General features: G+C 42.0%; 1 protein-coding gene across 2 annotated transcripts in view; it reads left to right on the forward strand.

The window, feature by feature from the left end:
• The first annotated feature begins 849 nt into the window (after positions 1-849).
• Positions 850-24,104, forward strand: part of LOC119034107 (receptor-type tyrosine-protein phosphatase epsilon-like) — a 28,685-nt gene continuing 5,430 nt past the window's right edge. The window contains exons 1-12 of one of the 2 annotated variants that reach the window (XM_037124838.1): positions 850-1,077; positions 9,269-9,498; positions 17,046-17,117; positions 18,263-18,359; positions 18,804-18,877; positions 19,328-19,464; positions 19,626-19,716; positions 19,850-19,926; positions 20,013-20,049; positions 20,907-21,004; positions 21,568-21,687; positions 23,073-23,233. In XM_037124838.1, coding sequence (XP_036980733.1) covers positions 17,051-17,117; positions 18,263-18,359; positions 18,804-18,877; positions 19,328-19,464; positions 19,626-19,716; positions 19,850-19,926; positions 20,013-20,049; positions 20,907-21,004; positions 21,568-21,687; positions 23,073-23,233 — 959 coding nt within the window. In that variant the 5' untranslated portion in view covers positions 850-1,077; positions 9,269-9,498; positions 17,046-17,050. Of the gene's footprint in view, positions 1,078-9,268; positions 9,499-17,045; positions 17,118-18,262; positions 18,360-18,803; positions 18,878-19,327; positions 19,465-19,625; positions 19,717-19,849; positions 19,927-20,012; positions 20,050-20,906; positions 21,005-21,567; positions 21,688-23,069; positions 23,234-24,104 lie in introns of both variants that reach the window. The other variant, XM_037124837.1, reaches the window with a different exon arrangement.

Raw genomic sequence — 24,104 nt, forward strand, 5'->3', positions numbered from 1 at the left:
ACCCTGGAAAGGATAAACGGTTTCAGGTGGATGGAACTTATTTTTTACTGTTTGCTCTCCTATTTACAACTTTCTGTGAGCACATGAAGGCAGCATGACAGGTTCATCATTGCCAGCAGATGGCTCTACTACTTACATTTATGGTCTGAGTCGTAAAACCTTTGACCAGGTCTATTTATTTTACTGTAAAGTTCAGCCTTTTTAGTTATCTGATACACTGACTTGAAAAAAAGAAAATGAAAGAAAAGCAAAAAGAAAAACTATAGCATATATTTTATATATAATATTATATATTATATTTAAAAGAAAATATAAATAAAAAAGAAACCATCTAACCACTATGGAACTCCCTGCTTACTCTAACAGAAACATATAATGATAATAACAAAACGTTGTTGTTGTTTTTTTTTTTTTTTTAAATATGCCCCCAGAGTATAAGCAAGTCTGTAGCATCATATGACATGGAAAACAGCATGCAGTTTAATAAGGTCAGTGTAATCCCCCAGAGGAACACTACAGGAATGTTACAGCTCACAGCCTCTTAATGCATTGAAGAAACGTCATGTGCCAAAATGCCAACCGTAAACAAACATAATGATAAAAAAAAGATTCAATCATTGGGGAGAAGACAAAAACAAAGTGAGCCCTTTCACGCACAGGCCTGCCCTTTATTGTCCAGTGATGCAGGAATGTGAGGGATGCTGAGTGTCCACCTGATACACAGCTCTGCTCTGCGCCCGGGGGAGGGTCTCCAGTCTCCACTCTGGCTGCCATCACAGCGCGCAGCTCAGCCAGGAAGCCAGGAAGGCAGCAGGAGGAGGAGGAGGAGGAGGAGGAGGGGGAGGAAGCGCATCCTCAGAGAGACCTGCTGGAAACATGACCACCATCAGGGGGATATAGACGCGTTCTCCGGTCAGATGAATCGACAAACCTGCTGCGTTTGGCGTTATTCTCCAAAGGACGTACGAGAGGACGAGGCAGGCGTTGCAGGAAAGACCCGAGCCGACATCATCACCACCATCATCATCATCATCAGCCGCTGCGCTGGTTGAGGCGAGGTCACCGCAGATTACCACGGTAAGATGCGGGAGAGAGGGGAGGAAAAAAATAAAATAAGAGAGCAGTGGGAAAGCAGCCGGGCTACCTTTGCATCTGCGTGTTTACGCGTAAACAGCGACTCTTTTCTGTCGGCGCGCCGTCATTTTCCAGACATGTCCCAGGCTTTTTCACTGGAGTTGTGATGCATTCAGGCTCCGCGCATCTCCCCCTCATAATTACACCTCGCTTGCGTTACGCTGGAATGCTTTTACATGAGCGGAAAAATCTCCAGGGGAGAGAAAAACGGGTGCAGGCCACGGGGATCGGACATGATATTCATATTGAGACAGAAAACAACAGGGGCTCCAGTAAATATGGGTTAGTGGAGCAGATACACACGCCCTGCGATCACCGGGATGCTCCATGTGATTATATTCCCTCTAACCGATGATTGTTTTTACATTCACCTTGGAGTCATCCGATAAATTGCTGATTTCAAATCAGATTTCCGGCTGGAGTTCTTTGGGGGAACGGGCGCATTGGATATGCAGCACAACCGGTCTAGACATAAAAACGCAAGGGGGCGAGTACACGTAGTACACATATAGTAGACAGGCCTGATGCACACTCAGCCACACTGGATGCTGTAGTTTACAAAATGTGGGTTGTTCATGTATCATCTGTGTCAGGTTATTTTTATTTTGATGCGAGGGGCATTTCAAAATAAAAGACACATCTTAAAAACTAAAAACTATCTCCTACATTTTCCCTGTTTCTCATATTTGTTGCTGTCATGGTGACACTAATGTGAAATAGGAGCCATGCATCTGGAACAAGTGATCACCAGAAGCTGTGATTTTAAAGGAGCACTACGTAACAATTTTACACCACGTTTTTAATTAATTTTTTTATTGGCCACATGTGAGCGGGCCTGACAAATCACCAGCCCTTCCTGTGGGTGATGTGTTTAAGTTGTTGACTGTGGGTTCCTTTGTGTGGGACGTGGGTCGGATTTTTCCGTGACAGTCCGGAGGATGTGACTTCATGCACGATCAAGTGCCTCCTCTCTGCGCTCTGCTAACAGAGAGCAACAGCAGCTAACGTTACTTCAGAAATGCAGTGCAACGACACAAGTCCCACAGAGCTCCTTTAATAACAATGAGATGACATGTAATCGTCAATTGAAATGCCATGTGTTCATACATGAATTATAAATGTCCCTCATTCAACATAACCTCATTCGCGATAACGTAACCTTCACTCCCCTCCCTGAATAAATGGCCTACTAACAGCTGATGTTAATTTTAGAATTACCTCAGACTCCTCGTCTGTGTGGTCTGAACATCGGGCTACGTAGCCCACATCTCCTCCACCTGGGGAGTACATGCTCTATAGTTACACACATGTTAATACAGCAATTAATTTCCTGATGACGACTTGTCAGTATCCTTAGGTGAGAATGATGCTGGTTATGTGAAATGCAAAGGACGCTGGTCTGCTTTTCAAAAGCACATCTCACATCTGTGAGTGTGGGCAGTTTATGTAAACTTTGACACATGAATGCGGGACACTGATATGACAACAGCCTCGAAGCCATGAGTCACCGTTGAGTCAACGTGGTCCACTTCTCTTGCTTTCAAATGACGCCCATCTGCTCGAGGGATCATCCGGAGGTTGCCACAGACGCTCTATCAGATGACAGTCATAAAACTGTCAGGGAGGAGATTGGTGTTGAGCACCTGGGCTGAGAGAAGAATGGATACAGAGTGCAGGGGGGAGGATGAGGGAGTGGAGATGGAGGTGGAAGATAACCAATGAGTAATATCAGTGTCTGTGTGACTGCCTGTCCGTTCTAATACAGCATCTAAACTGAAATATGATGTTGGCATGGTGCGTTTTAGCGAACCCTGGACGCTCTGAAACTTCACATTTACTTATTCTGCAGCTTTTATCTTGTCACTACAATGTGCCTGTGCTCTGGTCAGGTTTAGGCACAATAACCACTTGGTTAAGGTTAGGAAACACACCTAACACACCTGTTCTGGCCGCCACAAACACCTCCCAACTTCTCATCAAAACCGTCCTGGTTTTGTTGCCTCAAACATGGCTGTAATTTGTCCTGAGGTCTCTGCTGTCACTGGCTTGGCAACCTTCTCACCTGTAACTCCACCACCATCTCGTCCTCCTCCAAATATGACAGTCAGGTCATAAACATGTTATGTGAATGTGATATGAGATGTTTTTGTAGAAATGTCAGCACGGTTTGTAGCCTATGAACCGTACACCGACGTTAACATATCAGTGGTTTGCAGAAACATGAACATTTCATCCTGGCGATCGGGTCGTTCCATCCTGAAGTTTTGTTTCTAAACAGATTTGTGACACTTCTCCTTGCTCACACTCAGTTCTGTGCGTTCTTGAGTGTTTATATATTTGTGTAATAGCTTGTTTTCAATGCACAAATGTTTCAGCCAGAGAGGATTTGCACAGTGTGGGAAAAGTCATTTATCCAAACTGATTTATATTTCTAACATTTAATTAACTCGATCACGGTCGGTACATTAAGCCTTGTGGGCCAATCAGAGGTTAATTTCGCCGTATAAAAATTCATTAGGTTCCTGGGTAATCACCCTTCTTAATTTGCTGACTTTAACTGTCCGGCGTTTGTCACTACTGCCTTTATTTGTCTGTTTGTTGCCACATTTTCTCCTGCTTACCACTGAAACAAGAGGTGTGTCTGTGTGCAGCGAGCAGTGTGAGTTGTTTGGTGGAACAAGTTGATAAGTAACGTCTTGAAGCACTGCAGCTGTTTTTGATTGGACTGCCCTCTGAAGGCCTCCGCAGGCTTGATTATGACGGAGTGTGCTGCGTGAAAACGACTGCGTTCCACATACATCCTCCGTCATAATCTTTACGCGCCACATTTTATAATCCACCGCACTGTCGACACCCATTTTAAAGAGTGTCTCGCTCGCATTAACCTCCGACTCATGACCGCCTCTTGTTTATCATATTTCATAAGCGCAGCCGCTCGCTGCGCTAAGTCACCGTTTCATCAGGAAACTTGTGGTGCGACGTGCTGTGAGAAGAAGGAGTGCTTGTGTTGTCGCTCTGTTTGATAAAGAGGAAAGCAAGCCACTGTTCTTTTCAATGAGATCTCCTGCACTTCAACACAAAGAGCTGTTTCAGGATACACTCGCAGTGAAGGAGACAAAGAAACCCAAACGTTGCCGTATTAATTAGAAAGACAGTTTGGATGGGGCTGCTGCAGCACTCTTTGTTTGATTCACAGTTCCTACAGTCTTAACTCACTTACACTGGACTCTACTGAAAGGAGGAACTTGTTACCCCTGGTTGAGCTGCAGTGGCAGGGCTGTATTTGCACTGATTACTATCTCTTGTCCCTGGTTTCACCTACACTGTGCCCCAGAAGTGTCATTTTCAGAGTCCTCAAACTTGAAGCCGGAGATTACTCCACTCATCGCCTCACATGAGGTCATGAAAATAATGTTTCCAAGGCTATTTTCCCTCGGCGATAGCAATTTATTTCAAATCATGGGTGTTTGAGGCTCAGGCTATGACATGCTTGGCAGACCAGTCGCAGTTAAGGTTTAGGACTCGTGTGAATATGAGGTTGTCTGAGGTCTCATAGTGGCAGATCTTCACATTAACACTGAGAAATCACAACTGTTTCAGCACTGGTATGTCTTTATCTCATTTTGGGGAGGAGACTTATTTTCCTCTTTCAGTTTTTCCCTTAGTGTGTGATATAGTGCATGTAAAAGGTCCTGAACATTATAAAGCTCAAAGTCTGCGCCACTGGGAGATCCTCTCTCTCACAGAAAACACTGCATCTGAAGTGTCTGAATCACCTCGCCAGTCGACTTCCCTTGCAATCTTGACATCACACCATGTCACCATATCAGACATTTGCATAATGTATGCGTTGCGGCTAGTTTGGCATGTAAGAACTAAGCGGCAGATGTCTATCGCCAGCATTATGTTGATTGTAAGAGTCGAGCACAGTTGCTCTGTGTGTTACTTTGATGAGGTTGCTAATATATAAAAACTGTTATGAAGCTGTAACATTAGATGATTAGAGGCTAATACAGATGGTATTCCTCCTGTAACATGTGCTGTGGTGACGTTTTTGGCTGTGAAGTGGTTCCTGTGGTGACATTTACAGTCACAGTGGCACCAACTAGGAGCTAAATACACTGACAGAGCTGACCGGAGACAGCAGTGCTGGCTCAGGCATATGTGAGCTGACCAATCAGGGCAGGGGTGGGCCTTGAAGAGACAGGAGCTTAAACAGAGACAGAGAGTAAACACAGAGTTGCAGCCCTGAACAGGGGTAAGAGTGCTGATGCACCGAAGCATGAAAACCTATTCTAGCAGTGACCTAGTATAACCTGAAAGTAAGCAAAATATGCCACCTTCAAAAAGCAGCATTTTGTCTTTCTGTTCTGGCATTTTTGCAGCAGACAACCTTACAGATTGAATTGAATTAGCAAACACAAGCGTGAAATCTAATTTTCCCACCTGACTCACGAAATAACACAGTCTCAGCTTGCTGTGCACATCGAGCATCATGAATGAAGCTTACTGCGTGCATCTGCGCTCTCTGAGGACCTGCAGTCGTTCACCCCATTATATAAGAAACCGTTGATTCATCGTCACAGGAAACCACGTGCAACTCCGGGGTAGAAGCCATCAATATTGGATTTTATGTGTCAGGAAGGCAGCGTGTGAATAGCGTGAATGAACTCATTGAACATGCGGGTTGTTCGAGTAGCATCCATCAGATTTTTTTTCTTCGAATAAGTAAAAGCGTAATGAGTGATGAAGAAAGACGACTTAAGTTATATTTAATTCTTTACTATGCGCCCAAAAGAGATGCGTTTGCTTCATAGCGGAGCTGAGCTACAGTGCTCAGTGTTGTCTGTTTGGGTATGAATTAATGATCGAACCACAGAGTGCTGGGTGATGACTGCACTCCCATAAAACTTTAATGGCCTGCATGTTTCCCCTCTTACTCAATGGGCTGAGTGGCACAGAAAGGAAGTGCTTGTGCCTGCAGTAATCGTATGCCGCGAGCGTGTCTCCTACTTCTGTGACTGTGGACTGAAAGCAGAACAATACTCCGTGTGAAAACGACGGAGATGGTTTCACAGAAGTCTCCCAAAAGAATTATAAGCAAGTGAAATACAGTATGAATAACTTATAGCATATTTTATACATTATTTTAATCCAGCTCAGGCTTTTCAACATTAATCAAAATATATTGCCATTCAAAAAAAGCCTAACCTAGTGTGTTGTTACTTCAGTGCAGCATGTTAACTATTTTATCTATTATGAATCACTTCATATGACAGTTTGGTAGCTTTCTTTTCTTAAACCTGCCGTGTGGAAACTGGCCTTGGAGCTGAAAATGTGCTCAGATCCAAAGAAAAAGAGCCACGGGTTCTCTCATCGACTCATCTGTGAGTGACAGATTCAGTAACCAGATTAACGTTGGAGGGCGAGGTCAAAGGTCACGAGAGCTGCGTAGTGACATACTTACAGTTCTTTCTCAGTATACGTTCTCACTGAGTACATTCACAGAAGAAATGCACCGACTGAGGCACAGAAAGTGAAGCCACACGTCAGCTTGTTGGAGACGTGTTACTTTAAAGGAACACTTCATCAATCTTACATGTTGTATAATGTTTTTTTCTGTGGCTCAGGAGGAGCTCTCAAGTCTGAGAAAATGCCATCAGTTGAGCAATCTTTGCTTGGGTGTGGAGTTTAAAAGACGTGGGTGTTAACCAGGCTGGGCCTCTCTATAAAGGAGTTACATCATGGCAGTTGAAAGAGCCAGTGTTGCTGGACCTCGACTAAGGCTGAAGAGTAAAAACATTTTTTTTTTTTTTGCAATTTAAATTAGTGAAGACGTGGATATATGCAGTTATACAAGAGAGAGAATGGAACAAAGTAGGCATAGAAATTAAAACAGAAGATAGATACATTAACTGGCAAAGTGAAAAAAGGAGGCTGCTTTGTGGATGAAACCATATCAGCAAAAGCATTTCCATGTATTCATATAGTCATAAATTTGTCTTTAAGGGACGTTACTGTAGTGAAGGAATGTTTACAAGCTGTAATTCTTGGAAAAAAATGTCCCACTATCATGATTTAAAGGTTTTTTTCGGTAAAAAAAAATAATCATACAAAAAGGATCATTGCCACTCATCATGACATCATCATATCATAATCATGATATCTGTCAAAACATTCGCATCATGGTTTTTGTTTCTACCATACAGTCCAGCCCTGACCTCGGCTCATGCTACAGAATAATAAGTCAGGATAACTGGGCCTCTGTTGCATTGATTTGCTTTACTTTTCTGTGTTGCGTACCACAGTGGGTGTGATGTGAATGAAAATCCATAATCTGATGTAAATGACAGGCAAGTTGTGGAGCAGCAGCCAGACTGCCTCAGATTCTCTGTTATCTCGTAGTTCTGCTGATGAAAGAAAGACTGCGGGAAGAACACATTTCTTTTAATTTTTCTAATGTAAGGACCAGAAACACCCCACAGGATTGGATAATATGGCTATATAAGAAAAACGGACACAATCGAGACTTAAAAAAGCTGTTTTGTGTCAGTCAGACTTACAACTGGAATGTCGCAATGAAAAATGACCCCAAACATAGTTTTTTAAACAATAATAAAGGTCCACAAATCAAACCTAACGCAGGATATTCAACAGTGTCAAACATTTGATTTATTCTGGTGGATTTGTAAACAAAAGTAATCATATCAAAGTATTACATTTAGTTAAATTATTCACCAACTTCTACAAACTGTCTATCTTTTAGTCCTAATTCTCTGATTTCAGCTTCTTAAATGTGAGTGTTTGTGCTTATTTATACTATTTAATGAAATAAGCTGAACAAATTTCGCTTGTGAACAAAAACAAGACATTTGAGGAAATCATTATTGCCATGCATCAACATTTTTCTGATATTGATAGTATTGACGACTAATCAGGGAAATTATCAACAGATTAACTGACAATGAGAATCATTAGTACGAGGCCAGCTATTATAGACAGATAGTCTTCCAAACTGTTAGCTAGATTTTGGCACCGTAAGTGGTAACAGACTCACGTCTGGTCCATGGACTGTTCTGACGTTCCTCTGAAGCAGATCTTTGTTTCTAACAATGGAGACAAACTGGAACCTGTTTCTCTCCGGCCCCTCGAATTTTTTATGTGAGCGGAGCACATTTTTAAAGCCTCGTTTATGAAGGAAGGCTTTTGATGGGGTGCTTTTAATGGCAAACATGTTTATGCTCACATGCCACAGACTTTGCAACATTCGGAAAAGTTGAGCACGGCTCCTACGGTACAGGAGAAAGGAGGTGTTTTCCATACCTTGTTCATTCATTCTCCCTCAGACTTGAGTGGGCTCGTCCAGCTGCAGCCCAGTGACTAACTCACCTCTTCTCTGCCGCTTTTCTGCTCGGCTGCGTCACGGCGGCCAAAAGTTAACAATATGGCTTTGTGTCTCACACCTGTGGGCAGCGGGACTCCGGGAGAGTAGGAGTGAGGGGCAGAAGGGGGCAGGCTTTCTGTCTCATCACAGGGACGGCTTTGTGTAAATAGTGAAGAATTAGTCCCAACATGCTTTCTACAAGGGATTTTTTTTCTCGTACAGCCACATTTACGGACAGATTTCCGGGCCGTGTTGTAGTGGTAACTTTAATTGGGCAACGCTGATTACAACCACCATTCACCAAGCATTGAGTGTTTACTCATGTGTACCGCAAACACTGTTTGGGAAGACTTATTGGGGCATAATTAGTTTTGCATGGTTGGAGATAAGTAGCTTGTTAATGTTTTTGCTCTGCAACAGTGGCTTCTGCAAGTTGCGGCCGAGGTTGCTGCAGAGGAAAGCGCCAAACGGCACACGAACGCTGGGCGTGTGCGGCGCAAATGGTCGCACGTCCACACACACACTCGCCCAGCTCGATGCGAACTCCCACTCTTTCCTCTGCTCTCTTGTTGTGTGTTCATGCATTTGTTGTTTTTCTTTTTTTTTTCTTTGAGTCAGCCTCAAACTGTGAGTCACGGATAAATCTGCCTCTGTTGCTGCTTAACAATATAATATGACAGATGTGTGGCTTCGGGGTTCTGCTGAACTTTTATACGTTTCTCATTATTGCCCTTTTGCTCATTTTTCCAGGTTCCCATGATCCCTTGTGCCTTGATCCCAATCTGACACACCTCGAACGACCTCCGACGACCTCATCAGCTTCTTCCAGTCCTGTTATCGATATCTCAGAAAGGATGTGAGTAGGAGAAGGACTGAGGGGTTAGGACACCCGGGTAACCAAGAGAGGAAGCGAGGACCACGCGGCTGCTATGGACTGAAGGGTCAACTGAAACCAGATCGCGCTGGCTTTGATTGGAAGTGTAAGTCTTTTAATAATCCCTCTGACCACAAACCAGCTCAATTCTGTTGCAGGGAATCAATTTGAATTTAATCCATTAATGGGAAATAATCCAATAATTACAGTGTCTCCTTTCCAGAGGAGACTAATTGGATTTCAAATCATCTCTCCACATCGATTCTTTTGACCTTAACCAAGCAGGAGTCGTGGATTGATTGGAGACGTGTAAACAGGGTGAAGATACACAGCGTTATGCATGGTGTCTTTCTGATGGGAGGCGTCGCAAAACAGCTGTTTTTTGAAAGGCACTCTGGTTCCCGCCCTCGTATGTGAAAACCAGCGATTTGAAGGTATAGAAGTGATTTAGCAGACTGCAGAGCTCCATCCTCTCCCACTGCCTCTGTGTGCTCAGGATGTCTGCCATTATGGCTGTTATCTGTGAACCCAGAAATCTCGACATTCATCTCCTGCAGCTCCTCTCCTCTCTCCCTTCTCTTCTCATCTCATCTCCTCTCTAATCTTTCCTCTCCTGTCTCTCCGCTGCCACACTTTCACTGACATGTGTTTGTGCTCTCGTTCCATCCTCCTCCTTGGCACTTGACGATGGAAGTGGTGGCTGTTTCTGGTTTTCTTTTTCCTTTTTCCTTTTTTTTTTTTTTTGTTGGCACTGCCTTTGTTCTTCCTCTCCCTGGAAACCAAAAAGAACACAACTTTTATCTTTTTCGTGTACAAGACATGCCATCCTTTCTGTGCCAAGTACAAAATGTGGATCTGTCTTTGAGGCTGTATTGATCTGTGAAGAAACTGAGACATGATTGGATACAGCTATGTGTTTGATACATGTTATTGTTTGAGATACCCCTATGAACAGACTATCCCTCACCTTTGTTGTAAAGCAAACCGCTATCTGGGAGTAAAAAAAAAAAAAGCTTTCCGTAGTTTTAACAGTATTCTTTATGCCTCGCTGATGTTTTGGAAATGTGTTACTTATGCGTATTTGGCGAGATTGCTGCTGTTGTTCCAGCTCAGAAAATTATATTATCATATCTGGCAAACACCAATGACTGTCCTCTGCACACTGTCACTGATGGATGTGTCAGGGACGGCTTTGTTGGTCTGTCTTGTCTGTCAGTCAATTCATCCACCAGACTGAAAAATCTCAACAACTGTAGGATGAATTTCCATAAAATGTTGTGTTTTTATGGCTCCCAGAGGATGATTCCTACTGACCCTCCCTCCAGCACCACCATGAGGTTGACATATGTGTTTGGAGTGAAATGTATGGACAGCTATTGGATGGATTGCCATGAAACTTGGTGCATTTAGACGTTGTTGATCTTGGTCCATATATCTGCAAAATGGATCCTTCAAATCCTCAGAGGTACCTTTTTTTTCTAATTAGCAAATGCTAGTATGCGAAAATACTAAATGAAAAGCGGAATATGGAAACAACAGCATGTGAACACTGACTGTAAGCACACTATCATGCTGATAGGATAGAGGGGGAGGGTCGAATGTTGGACTACTGGTTCCCTGATGTCTCTGTAGCCACCTAGCTACAGACAACACCACATTCTGACATTTTTCAATATTGAGTCACCCCTCTATGGCGCCTGAACTTTTACTCCTGCAGGGGAGTTGCTGCACTTGATACTGCTCCTCTGATATCAGTACAGACTTGTAGGGTAGGAGCACAGGTAGCTAATGTGAGAATATAAAGCAGTGGTTTGTTTGTATTTGATGACTTGACTGATAGTGTGAGGCTGTGAATGGACCCTTTCTTTTCTATCTCCACCAGATAAATGGCAAATAGCACTGTGGTAATACCATTTCATGGGGGGGAGCTTTCACCAACCACCCCTTGTATACCATTGTTCTGAAGGACACTCATGAAACGACTGGGGCTGGGGTAAAATATTTAAAATGGGACTGATCCTTAGTGTTGCTTGACTGCTCTGTGCTTCGTGCAGTAAGATTGCAGAAGATCATTTTAGCCACATTCATGTCACACACTGGGCTATTCAGTGGTAGTTTCAGCTGCTGGCTTTTCTCGTGGCTGACATGTGGTTTTATATATAGACCCTGTGATACGCTATGTGCAGCCATAACCCAGCGTGGGATCAGTAGATATAGATGAGGGATAGATTGTGAACCTAAAAGCAGATTAAATCAGGTGGGGATTTAGAGCTGAGTTAGATTTTTAAATGAAATGGCGCACCAACCGAGCACACACATGTACAGCACAGAAGCAACAGACTGGGTCAGTCCTGTTGGTATTAAAATAAGTACTGATGTAAAACATGCATGATTTCAGGACTGCTGATCAAGCCACTCATGGAGGTTCCTGGATGTGAAAGAGGAATAGATTGCCGAAAAATACACGCATAATAGTACGCAATTTATTGTGCGGTGTCAAACCAGTGCTCCATGACGGCACATAGATTACAAGAGCATAAAGTGGAACCCTGGCTGCAGAAGACAGAAGACCGACAATCATTACTTATACGATTTTAATGTGCACCGTGCAAATCTATCTGAGCTTCGGCACTCAAATAAGACTGTAAAGTTTGAGCTCTCATGAATCAACTAGAATCTTTTGAGAACACTCGGTATCCTTCTTCCAAATTGAGTAATGAAATATAACGGTTGAATGTATTTATCACAGATCACAGGTCATTATCTCCCTGATTTCCCAACAGAACACACTCAACAAACCTTACAGAGTTGAACCATGTTAATAGGTTTAATATCTCTCTTATGAATAATAAAACTTACAAGACTGAGCAGGTCAACAGAGATAAAGCCACAACCAGGTCTGACTACCAGTGGATCTATTAGCATCTAATGAGATATTGAAGAGCTCTAAAATTGATTTAAAGCTGCTGAATACTTAACATTATTAGATATTTTACATTTATAGTATGCATTTAGTAAAATGAGACTCTTGCACCATACTATATATTTGCATATAATCCATTATTGATAGGAGATATTTAACTCATTCCAGGAGCACAGCATGGTGTCATTTGATTATGTTTTAGGTCCTCAGAGTTTGCAGATTTTAATTAGTTTACTTAATAAATTGATTTTCTCAGCGCTCTGTGCGCCGTTCGACAAGTGATTTTTGAGTTATAGTAAACGAAAATCTGTCTTCTGGTCACACTTGCGAGATTAAATCTGTAAGAAAAGTCATCTCACAGCAGGGTTAGTCTCCTTTTTTATGTCTCTGGTCAGAAATAACACATCACCTTCTCTTGTTTAGTTTAAATGAATGATGAGGATGAGTGAACAGGCTGCGGGTCCGGCACGAGGAAAAGAGAGATTTCTCTGGTTGCTGTCTCTCTCTCTCTCTGATGTCTATTTTCTTTTTCTTTCTTTCTGGTTTTCATTTGAGAGCCAGGGTGAGAGAGAGATATGTTGAAGTGAAGCAGAACAGATTCATCGCAGGGTGCTGTGAGTCTTGAGTTCTGCAGAATATATCACAGCTGTTCTTTAGTTTCTATCGCTGCCTCACATTTAATGCACACACGCGCCGAGCTTCATCTCGTCTGTGTTCACGAGCACAAATAAGCGAAAGTGGATCGATGTTGAATAATGCATGTTCGTGCACAAAATAGTAACATCACCCTCAAGTGATGCATTCTGAATGTTAGCATTGCATCATGCATGGGTGGGATGATCTGCCTCTGCACTCCAGACGCAACTGATGCAGTATAATTTAATTCCCAGGGAGCGTTAACGTTGAGCAGGTGCTGGAGGTTGAAGTCATCACATTGTTGTTTTGTATTTCATTAAACAGATGGGAAAAAAAAAAAAAAAATCAGGGATCTGGAATGAATGATGCAATAGCTGGTGGGGATGGAGATGCCAATTATACCGAAGCATAAGCAAATCCTTTCATATGATGGCTCGATGATGTCATATGCTAATTAGGAAATATTAATAGTGTGTAGTAGGTGGCATGATCCATGAGGAATATTTTGCCATGGTGAGTCGTGACAGGCTTCTTGTTTGCTTGTAATAGTTTTTACGGAGAGAATTTTCAAAAATCATCCTGTATTTGCACCATATACTTTTCTCATTAATACTTCATCAACTATAAACAAAAGGTTGAAAAAAAAATAATAAGCAAAATTAAACATAGGAAAAAAGAAAAACACAAAAACAATGCAAAAGAAAAAAATCAGGAGGTGACATTGGGTGGGAAATTAATTAATCCATTATTTACATCCTCTAAAAATATAAAATAGAATAGCCAGGTTCAGTAGCACTAAGTAAGGTGTGGACCATTACATGCAGTTAGGAGAATGCTTAAACGCTGTTTTCTTGTGAAGCTCCAGAAATCGGCTGCAGGCTACGAATCTTCATCAGGATTTGAGTCAGCGTAAAGTTGGGTAGAAGTGACAGAATTTTCTTTTTTGGGTGAACTTACCCAATTCACCCATGACATAAACATCCTTTCTACTCAAGTCGTGTTTGCAGGTCATGGATGAAGGTAACTGGCCTAGTTATAATACAGCAAACGTAAACTGAATCTTCACACCAAGTACACTCTAGACTTCCTGTTCTCTCTCTCTCTCACACACACACACACACACACACACACACACACACACACACACACACACACACACACACACAAAGATGCTGACTGGCATTCACAAAACCATGTTTTCACAGATATCAGCCTTCAGCGAAGAGACAGTAGTTCAACTCATGTCCTGTCATGAATTGGCCTGTTTGTATTTGTTTTATAATCAAGGTCTTTTGCCTTTTTTTATTCTTGCATGTAGGATACTGAAGATATTTTCATTTTTATTAACACCGGCAACACAGCTTCTCTCGATCCCTGTGGTTTAAAAAGTAAACATTGAAAAAAAAGATGTTGTACTCATTGTGCATTCCGTTCCATGGTTACAAGACACTTTGCTGCCTTCCTATGCAAACACACACACTACTTTGGCTTCCCTTGAAGTTGTGTTGTGGATTCCCTCTGTTGGTCAGACAGCCACACTGCAGCAGACGCTCCACTGAACAACAGAACGCTCTTTCTTTTATTATTCTTATTTCCACCAGTTCCTCTTTTTTCTCCTCAGCTGCACAGGAAAACATTCAATCTAGATCTGAGTTATCGTCTCTTCATGTAAGCGAGTCACTTAAACTGACAGTGCATTTGACATTTTTTTTTTTTTTTTACATCTCCCTTCTGCTCTTTCATTTCCTGGCTGTACGCTGTCTATACTGTAGCTGCCAGCAGATGACAGATATGCAGTGGCCTGTGCGGTGACCCGTACGCACAGCATGCCTTGCAGCATAGAGCTGTAGGACGGGGCTCTGTGAGTGAATGTGACTTGCCCAGTGGGGTAGAGTGGAGAACAGGTGCCGACACTGTCAGCTTGTTAACACTGGGGAGAGAACCGGCTCCTCCAATGGAGTGTGGCACATATGCAACACATAGCCTTTGGCTGTGGGACGTATGTGCAGGCATGCACACATATGATGTGAGAAAAGGCAGCCTGTGTGTGTCCACAGTGTGTGTGAGTGTGAAACAAAAAAAACACGGCTGGGTGGGTGATATAATACAGTACAATTATGATACTTAGGTTTTTGCAAGAAAATACGTTTTAATCATAATTTTTTTACAAGAAATATATGTTTTATTTTCCCAGCCTTCATTTAGTGTTTGTCATTGTGTTAAAAAACAGAGATTTTACTAATTAGATTGGCTTCAAAGTCCAAAGTGATTTCCAACAGGCTAGCACATTGTTATCATGTTAAAGTTTTCTTTTGATAATAATAATACCCTCAACATTTAACAAGTGTCCTAATCTAACAAGGCAAGATGCTAATGACCGTCAGTTTTCATGCTTCAATTCTGATGAAGTTTTTTTGGTCAGTTTTGGACAGCTGATTAAAAGTAAATCCAACCATTTTTGAGCCAATTATTGTGAATCTACTTCCTCTTGCACTGTGGTACAGTGTAGTTAATACACTTCCTGATGTGAGACTGGGCTAAAGCAGACATCAGGTTGCACTGTGAACTAAACAAATGAAATAAAATGAGTTTTGTTCAGCTGGCCTGATTAAATCCTTTAAGTGTATATGCGTGTGTCAGCATCCTGTGTGCTGTCGGGCGTTTTACTGCAGAAACACCGCTGCATAATTTGCAAAAAACACAGAGCCCCTAATTTGTTGTCCAATCATATTTTATGCATTTTGACATAAAATTTAGCTTTGAGCACATTGTTAGAGCTTTATTATGCTGCTGCTTTTTCTACAGAAGCTTTGGGAGATGTGGTTATATGAAACCCCCTAGTGTTATGTGTGAGAAAAAAAAAAAAAATCTCTCAAAGATCACAAATTAGGCCCCTAGATGACCCATTTTGAGCAGAAATAAATTGACACGATGAATTATTCCATTCAGCCTTGTGGCCTCCATAACGAGGAGGGGACTTGGAACAGAGGATAAATTAGGACACTCATTCGTCGCTCCTCTCATTTATTCGATCAAAGACATTTAGGCAGATTTGCCCCTTTTGCCCAATTTATTCTGTGATTTCTTACTCTCTTATTTTGAGGACGTGGGGAGAAAAAAAGTGGATGTGAGTTTGGAGAGAAATTGGCTGCCACGTTTCGGAGATAATGAGACGCGAGGATAATCTGTCAGAATCGATTTAATTCTTGGTGTAAGTTGATAGGGAACGTGTCCTTCTTTCCTTCTTTCCTCCTTTCTTTTTTTTTTTTTTTTTTTTTGGGAAAAAGACACTCACGGAGCTCGGCCCCCCCCCTCCCAAAATAAATCACTGATGGCTCCCAGCAATAAAGGAAGAGGGAACAGTGAGAATAAAATGATGGCTGCCGGTAGAGGGAGGAGAAGGGAGAGGCAGAGAGATGGAGGGAGGGGGAAACAAATGCAGTAAAAGGAAAACAACACCATCTGGCCTCCTCTGAAAAGCCAACTGTATAACCTATATACATATGCTAATTTTCATAAAACAGTCCGAGCCTGTTTATCAACATTATGGCTCCCCTAAAAATCACAGTCGCGGCCATTTTCCTCATAAGTGCATTTAAGCAGAGATACTACATGGTCTTATTGTCACCGTGCAGGATGATCCGCCAGGCTGCCACACATCAAAGACAATACAGCAAAATGAGATGGCTCCTGACTAACACTGCGCTGAGCCCGACTCCACTGTCAAATCCACAGGGTCCACGGGGGATACGGTTACTGTCACCTGTGGGTTAAAGCCTCTGCGCTTTCGTTTGATGTCTGAATATCAGGTTATTTGATACGCCGCTGCTCTTTCAAGTTCGCCTTGACAGGACAGGACCGCGAGCAGATTTCCCACAAGGACTTTAACTGCTCAGCAGAGAGACGGACAGGCATCACGCTCATCAAAAGCTCTGAGCTCTCCTCTCTGGCCCCTCAGCGAGCCTCGCCGGGGCCGCACATGTGTTTCCTTTTGATCTGGCGCCTTCTAGTGGAGTTTGTGTAGGATTACAGGGTCTCTCCTGTTTGACTGTTTTAAGTGATTGTTGTGTTTTTTGGTTTCTTTCTATCTGCAGTGACAATGGTGTTGTTTCTGATCGGGATCACCATCGCCGTGAATAATTCATCTCATGAGAACCAAACCGCAGGTAATTGTTGCAACGACGGAAAAGAAATGATCCTGCACGCTGTGAGAAAAGAGGAAATAACACATTTTTCTGCATACAGATGAAAAGTTGGATTTATTAGCATGAAATCACACCTTTATTCACTTCAGTACACTCAGGGATTATGCTGCTACAGCCTGTTGAAAGCTTTATACAGATACTGATGTGCAACTGATGTTATTGAGACAGATCGGTGACTTTATTGCTGTTATGTACTTGTACATATTTTTATGGCATTTGCTTGTCTACAGTTGGTAAAAATATATAGAATTCAAGTTCATATCAAGTCTCATGTTTGTCAGGCAAAAGGCATATTTGAGTATAAGTAGAAATATCATGTTAAAATGTTAAAACTCTTAAAGTGTCTCATGAAATGTACTGTAGTATCACAAGTCATTTTCTGACAGTACATTTACTGAAAGTAAAATATACACATATTTACATAAGCACACTGTGTAGTTTAGGTCAGATGATTGTCGGATCTGATCTTCAGCCTTTTTCTAATTATCAGAATATTTGCTTTTTTAAGTCTGATTGCCAATAAAATAAATGAATTCAAAAAATGTGCAACTTTGGCTGTGATGCAACATGTAATCTGCAAAGTAAGGACTTGAGTAAATGTACTTAGTTACATTCTATCACAGATGGTAAGCTTATTATCCCAAGGATCGGCCACAGGGGAACCAGTGAGCCTGGCTCCGTCCAAAGGTAAAGAATCTGCTGACAAGCTCAGCAGATACAATAACAAGATATATTTTGTAACGATGGAAGAGAAACAAGATGTAATGTGTTTATTAATGAGCCTTGAAGGTGCTGCTAGGCAGCTTTTCTTCCTTTGGACAAAGCCAGACTTACTGCTTCCTCCTCTTTCCAGTCTTTGTGCCAAACTCAGCTAACCAGCTCCCGAGTGTCATATTTCATGGACAGATGGCAAGAAAATGATTGTGAAATTGTCAAAAAAAACTCCTTTTAAATCAACAAAAAATTCTAACTTCTTGGACTCACATTCGGTTTGTTAGAGGTCCTCTTTGGACACAAGACTTAAAAATCACACTCTCTTTTAAACTATGAACATGTCTTTACTGTCACGCCTCGGTCATCGAATGTTTTATCTGTCATCTCTGTAGGAAACCCCACCCATCAGGGTGCTCATGTGCTGCCCTCGACGCTGGTCATATCCCTGCTCCTCATCATCGTCGTCCTGCTGACGATCTACTGTCTGAGGTGGATCAACCTGCACACACGCTCTCTGCCTTCTCTGTTTCTGTCCTCTCTTTTCTCCCTCGCTCCCTTTTAGTGTGTGTGTGCATGAGAGCGAGTGTGTCAGGTCAGGGCATCAGGGTGGGGGTGGTTTGGAAACAGGCGGTAAAGAGTGCCTTATGGGTAAACAGCTGCACCTCAAGCAGGACAGCACATGAGAACAGCTCAGGTCAGGTCAGGCCGCAGACACTCATTCACTGACCGAGCTGACGGCAGCATGAGGAGGAACAGCTTGGCCTCTCTCAGATGGTTGATATTGGTTTTGGTGTTTGTTGTTTGCCTGCCTTATGTGTTTAACGGCCCTGTGCTGAGATCTGGGTCACGTTCTTTAATACAGATATCTGCCCTTTTATCATCTCTGACGTTTTTTTGTTTTCTTTTTTCCTGCTTCCTCTGTCATTACCGCAGGTTTAAAAACCACAGGAAAGCTCTCGTTACCTCGGTGGATAAAAAGATTCCAAATGGCTTCATGGAGGAACAAGGTACCGTTGTGCTGCACTCAATATAACTGCCAGTGCATGAAGATATAATTCAGCCTTTTACTTTTTATGCCCCTTTTTTTTTTTAAATTTTAATTGCAGATTTATGTTCTTTATGGACTGGGAAAGTTTTCATGATCTGAAGTCCAAGGTATGGCTGGGAAGGTTTTAGAAGGCTCTTAGCTTCCCCAGCACGTAGGGAGCCATATAAACTTTCACTTCAAGCAAAAAATAAATAAATAAAGGGAAAGGCCAAATTCTGAGTTAGGACAGCTCCGTGAAGCAGCGGCAGCCGCATGTTTATGGCTCAAGAAATCATTTCTGTCATGTACCCACAAAAGTAAGAAATCTTAATGGCCATCAGGCTTGTTTTTGCAGGTGCTATGAGAGCTTGTAATGTTCTCTGTTGGGAAACATTAGCAGTCTGACCGCTATATATCCCTTTAACCGCAGGAGAGCAGACAGTGGTCCTCCTCCCCAGATCCCCCTCGCCGTCCAAGAGGTATTTCCCCATCCCTCTGGACTCGCTGGAGGAGGAGTACCGGATACGCTCGGCGGACGACGGCAAGCTCTTCAGAGAAGAATTCAACGTGAGCGAGAGTTTGTGTGGCCGTGGACGCGAGCGGCGAGGCCCCACATGTCTGACTGAGATCTTTGTCCCGCAAGCACAGAAGATAGCAATAAAATGTTATGTTAGTGGTACCCTCGGCTTTATTTTGACCTCACGAGGATTGGGTTTCTGTCTTTATAGTCGCTGCCGTGTTACTACCACCACGGGTCCTTTGAGGAGGCGAGCAGAGAGCACAACAGAGAGAAAAACAGATACCCCAACATTTTACCATGTGAGTGAGGACCTCAGTGTGCAGCAGGCAGTATGAATGTAACCTTTAGACTTGAAGGTTTATTGATCAGTAAATCATAAGAGAAAGGTGATGCAGGCTGTTTTTTATTTTTTTTCCCTCCCTCTGTCCGCAGATGATCATTCCAGAGTGGTGTTAAGTCATCTTGACGGACACCCGTGTTCAGACTACATTAATGCATCGTACATAGACGTGAGTCTTTGCTGCAAATCAGCTTGGAATGCAGATTGTTTGGCTGTAATTATCAATACTGTTTTTTGTTTTTTTTTCCTCCGCAGGGTTTTAAGGAGAAGAACAAATTCATTGCAGCTCAAGGTAAATGGACATTTGTGTTTTGAAGGTCGAGTGTGAAGGATTCAGGAGGACATTTTGGCAGTAGTGTTTTCAATAGTGTATAATCACCTGAAACCTATAATTTGTGTGTGTCATCACCTTAGAATGAGCCGTTTCCTCTTTCACAAAGTTGGTTTGGCCTGTGACCAATGATTATTTTCATTGTTGATTCATCTTTTGATTATTTCCTCAACTAAAACTCATAAATCAGTGTTTCCCAAAACCCCAAGATGATGTCGTCAAATATTTTGTCTTATATATATAGATATTCAGTTTACTGCCACAGAGGAGGAAAGAAATCAGAAGATTCATATTCAAGAAGCTAGACTCAGATAATTGTTCAAACTTTGGGGGCTTTTCATGGCTTTATTTGGACAGGACAGAGAGAGAAAGTGGATGAAATGTTGTAAAAGGTCCCTGAGCGAAGTGGAAGCACTGCGGTCTGGACACGGTGTCTGTACGAGCTCTCAGAAATGAGCTACTGGGGAGAATTCTGACCTTTTTTTAATTAGAAAAAAGCAGACAAACCAATGAATCAGGTGATGAAATAGTTGCCAGTTAATTTAAGGTTTCACAACTAATTGATTTGTCATTGCAGCTCTAAATTCTGCCATCTTGCATTGACATTAACTCCGGCTTCAGTGAGGTCCTGTTGTGTTTTCCTCATCGTTCCCGTTTTTGAGTGAGCGCCGTAAGAAAAGGATGAGATGTGATCAGATGTGTTCCTGCAAACTCACCACCAGATGCCACTAAATCCTCCACACTGGACTTTTTTAATTACTCCTACAAATGCAAGCAGTTGAGTTTACAACCATTTTTACTGTATTTTTCAATTTCAGGTCCGAAGCTTGAGACGGTGGCCGACTTCTGGCGGATGATTTGGGAGCAGAAAACGACGACTATAGTGATGCTGACGAACCTGAAAGAAAGGAAGGAGGTTTGTCTAGAGAGTGTTGTCCCACTGCACCACATTCTTCTGGTGCTACCAAGTAAAGGCCGTGTTGTGGAGTGAACCTACACAATCTATATGCCTGCAGCGCGGCACAAAACCCTTTTGTATTCTCATGACCCAAAGTCATGGGCATAATTCATTTGACCCCGGCCAAGAATCCATACAAAGTGTCACCCAGCAGATTACTTAGCATCGCATTAAACTTACCCTCAAAGGGATGATCAATTGAGAGCTCAACAGCAGGTTTGATAGGGCAGAATAGAGGCATTGGGGATCAATGACGGAATATTTGTTGATAAGATCCTAAGAGGCTCCATGATAATTAGTCTGAGAATCTAGTTAATGAGTTGAAACGTCACGGTGAAGATCTTATTGACTGACTGAGTCGCGCAAAGTCCCCGTGATTGCCTTTTGGATTGGATTGTGAAACCCACACACACACACAGACACATCTGATATACACAACAGATGTCGCTCTACAACAGTTTGATATTTGAAGTCTTGACGTTGTGTGTAACCCTCTGCGTCGTTGTGCGTTCTCTCTCCAGGACAAGTGTTTTCAGTACTGGCCAGAAAAAGGCTGCTGGATGTACGGGAACGTCCGGGTGGCGATGGAGGACTTCACCGTGCTGGTGGACTACACCATCAGAAAATTTTGCGTTCAATATGTGAGTAAATACAGCAGAATATCAACGAGGGGACGGCTTCTTTAAGTTCATTATCAGAGTATTGTAAACACACAGCGGCGTCTGAGCTCGCAGCACATCCATTATAGTTAAATTAAAATGATGTTGCGCAGTAGGAGCCGGAACATTCATCCAAAATATGACCTGAGATTAAGATAAATGTTGCTTTTATGTAGCTCTGAAAATAATTGTGTGCCTTCTCAACATGGTTCTTAATATAGTTCTTAATTGCTATAAAAATCTATAATCATAATAGCGAGATTCTTATTAAAAATTAAACGGGAGACAAAGCTGTATGGAGATGGTGTAAAAAAGTAATGCTCCCCACGGGGGAAACTGGAACATTTTAGTAAACTGTAAGAGGGTACAAAATATAATAAACAAAAGAAAACACATAAAAGAATATTAAAGCAAACATGGAATAAACACAGAGTCAAATAAACACTGTGCAGGTGTATTTAACACACAGGACGTACTGTACAAATGTGCCCGTCTTTAAAAGTTCACACACATACAGTATCAGTGTTCCTTCTGCCGAGTTCCATCTCGGTGCGCCGCGAAGCCTTCAGAAAAAAAATTCACTTTGTTCCGTCTCCATTTGAAGCCAGAGACGTGCAGATATCCTCCCTCTGACTCTGTGACTGTCTGAAACTGCCACTGTGCTCTCGCTTGGCGGTACAAGCCGGATGCTTCTTTCTTTCTTTCTTTTCTTTTTTTTTTTTTGTGTTACGCGCGGCTCTCTGAACACAGAGTCACCGAGTGTTCAAGAGAACGAACGTCACGTCCTCCTGGGAGAGCGTTCACGAGACATAACGAGAGAAGAAGAAACGGGAGTGCGGTACACATGTTTAATAATTAGATTCTGTCGTACATTTAAATGGCAAAAAAATGTTCAGTTAATTTGAGGTTACTTTTCCTGAAGGTTACAGATTTTAAATAACTTTTTTTTAAAAATTTTTATGCAAACCATAATCAGCAGGTCAAAGGATGAAGAAGAAAAGCTAACAATTATGATAAACAGCATAGACTTTATTCATTTTTCAAACAAAACTATGACATTTTCTTGGTTCCAGCCTCTTAAATGTAAATATTTGCTGCTTTTCTTCATACTTTGTTAAGTTAAATGCAGAGTTTGGACTGTAGGTTGGAACAAAGAAACTATTTGAAGATGCCACTTTGAGTTCTGGGAAATTGTGATCAGTATTTTTCCTCATTTATTGACATTTCATGGATTAAACAATCAACTACCGTGACCCGATGATGTGAAATAGTCCTTGCCTTCAGCCTGGTGCAGACGGATGTGTGTCTGCGCGGGGATCATTATTCAAGCACAGGTATAACCTTTGTGTGTCTGTGCCTCGCAGCAGGGCAGCGACGGTCCCCGAGCTCCCCGGCTGGTCACCCAGCTCCACTTCACCAGCTGGCCAGACTTCGGGGTGCCGTTCTCGCCCATCGGCATGCTGAAATTCCTTAAGAAGGTCAAGGCTGTCAATCCGTCATATGCTGGACCCATTGTTGTGCACTGCAGGTGAGATGTCTTGCGTGAAGGAGGCCAGAGTCAGGGTTGATTCACTTCATTATTAACCCGCAGGATTGTCAGTTTCCTTGACACAGATTCTTCGCACCAAGTTGGAGCCCAGATTCAACTTCTTTACTCAAATATAGAAAGTATCCCTCATTCTGCCAGACATTTCTGTGAGAAGCTAACTGACCCTCACATCGTATTGATATAATTCAAAGAAGGAATGACTTGTTTCTCAGAGTCTGCTTCCTCTGGTTTAGTTTCATACGTTTTCACTACACTTTATTCTCCATTTGATTCTCCCTCTCTGTTTTGTTTTACATGATCGGTCTTGTGATTTTGGGAAGGTGGCGTGCAATGAGAAAACGTTTGAAAATGTAAGGAGTGGAAAATACAGATGAAATGTAGGGAGAAAAAGTAAAAAGTTGTCAGAAAAATAAATACTCAAGTAAAATACAGATACCTAAAAAATGTATTTGTTCCCACCTCTGCCCTGACAGACACTTGAAATACAAGCTGAACCAAGAACAAATCCGATTTTTTTCAAATTGGTCAATTATGAGGCTACAGGGGAGGGTTTGTTTAAATATGTATTTTCAAATGGATGTTAAACCACCTCTTTGTGTTTAAAGAAAGTAATAAATCAACCTTATGTATCAGTTTAGTCATTAAGATCATGCTGACGGTTTCTGCAGCAAACTCTTTTGTTTCCACCTCTAACAGATGAAAAATCTCTGGTGCTTTTACTTTAACTTTGATTAGTGATTCACCATTAATGGGATTATTAAAGTGAAGAATATTTCAATATTATTAGAATATATGAACAAAACTAAAATAAACTATGTAAAATAATCTATTGTTCTGAACATTTTAAGCA

Source organism: Acanthopagrus latus, chromosome 15 (assembly GCF_904848185.1).
Source record: "Acanthopagrus latus isolate v.2019 chromosome 15, fAcaLat1.1, whole genome shotgun sequence".
Lineage (NCBI taxonomy): Eukaryota > Metazoa > Chordata > Actinopteri > Spariformes > Sparidae > Acanthopagrus > Acanthopagrus latus.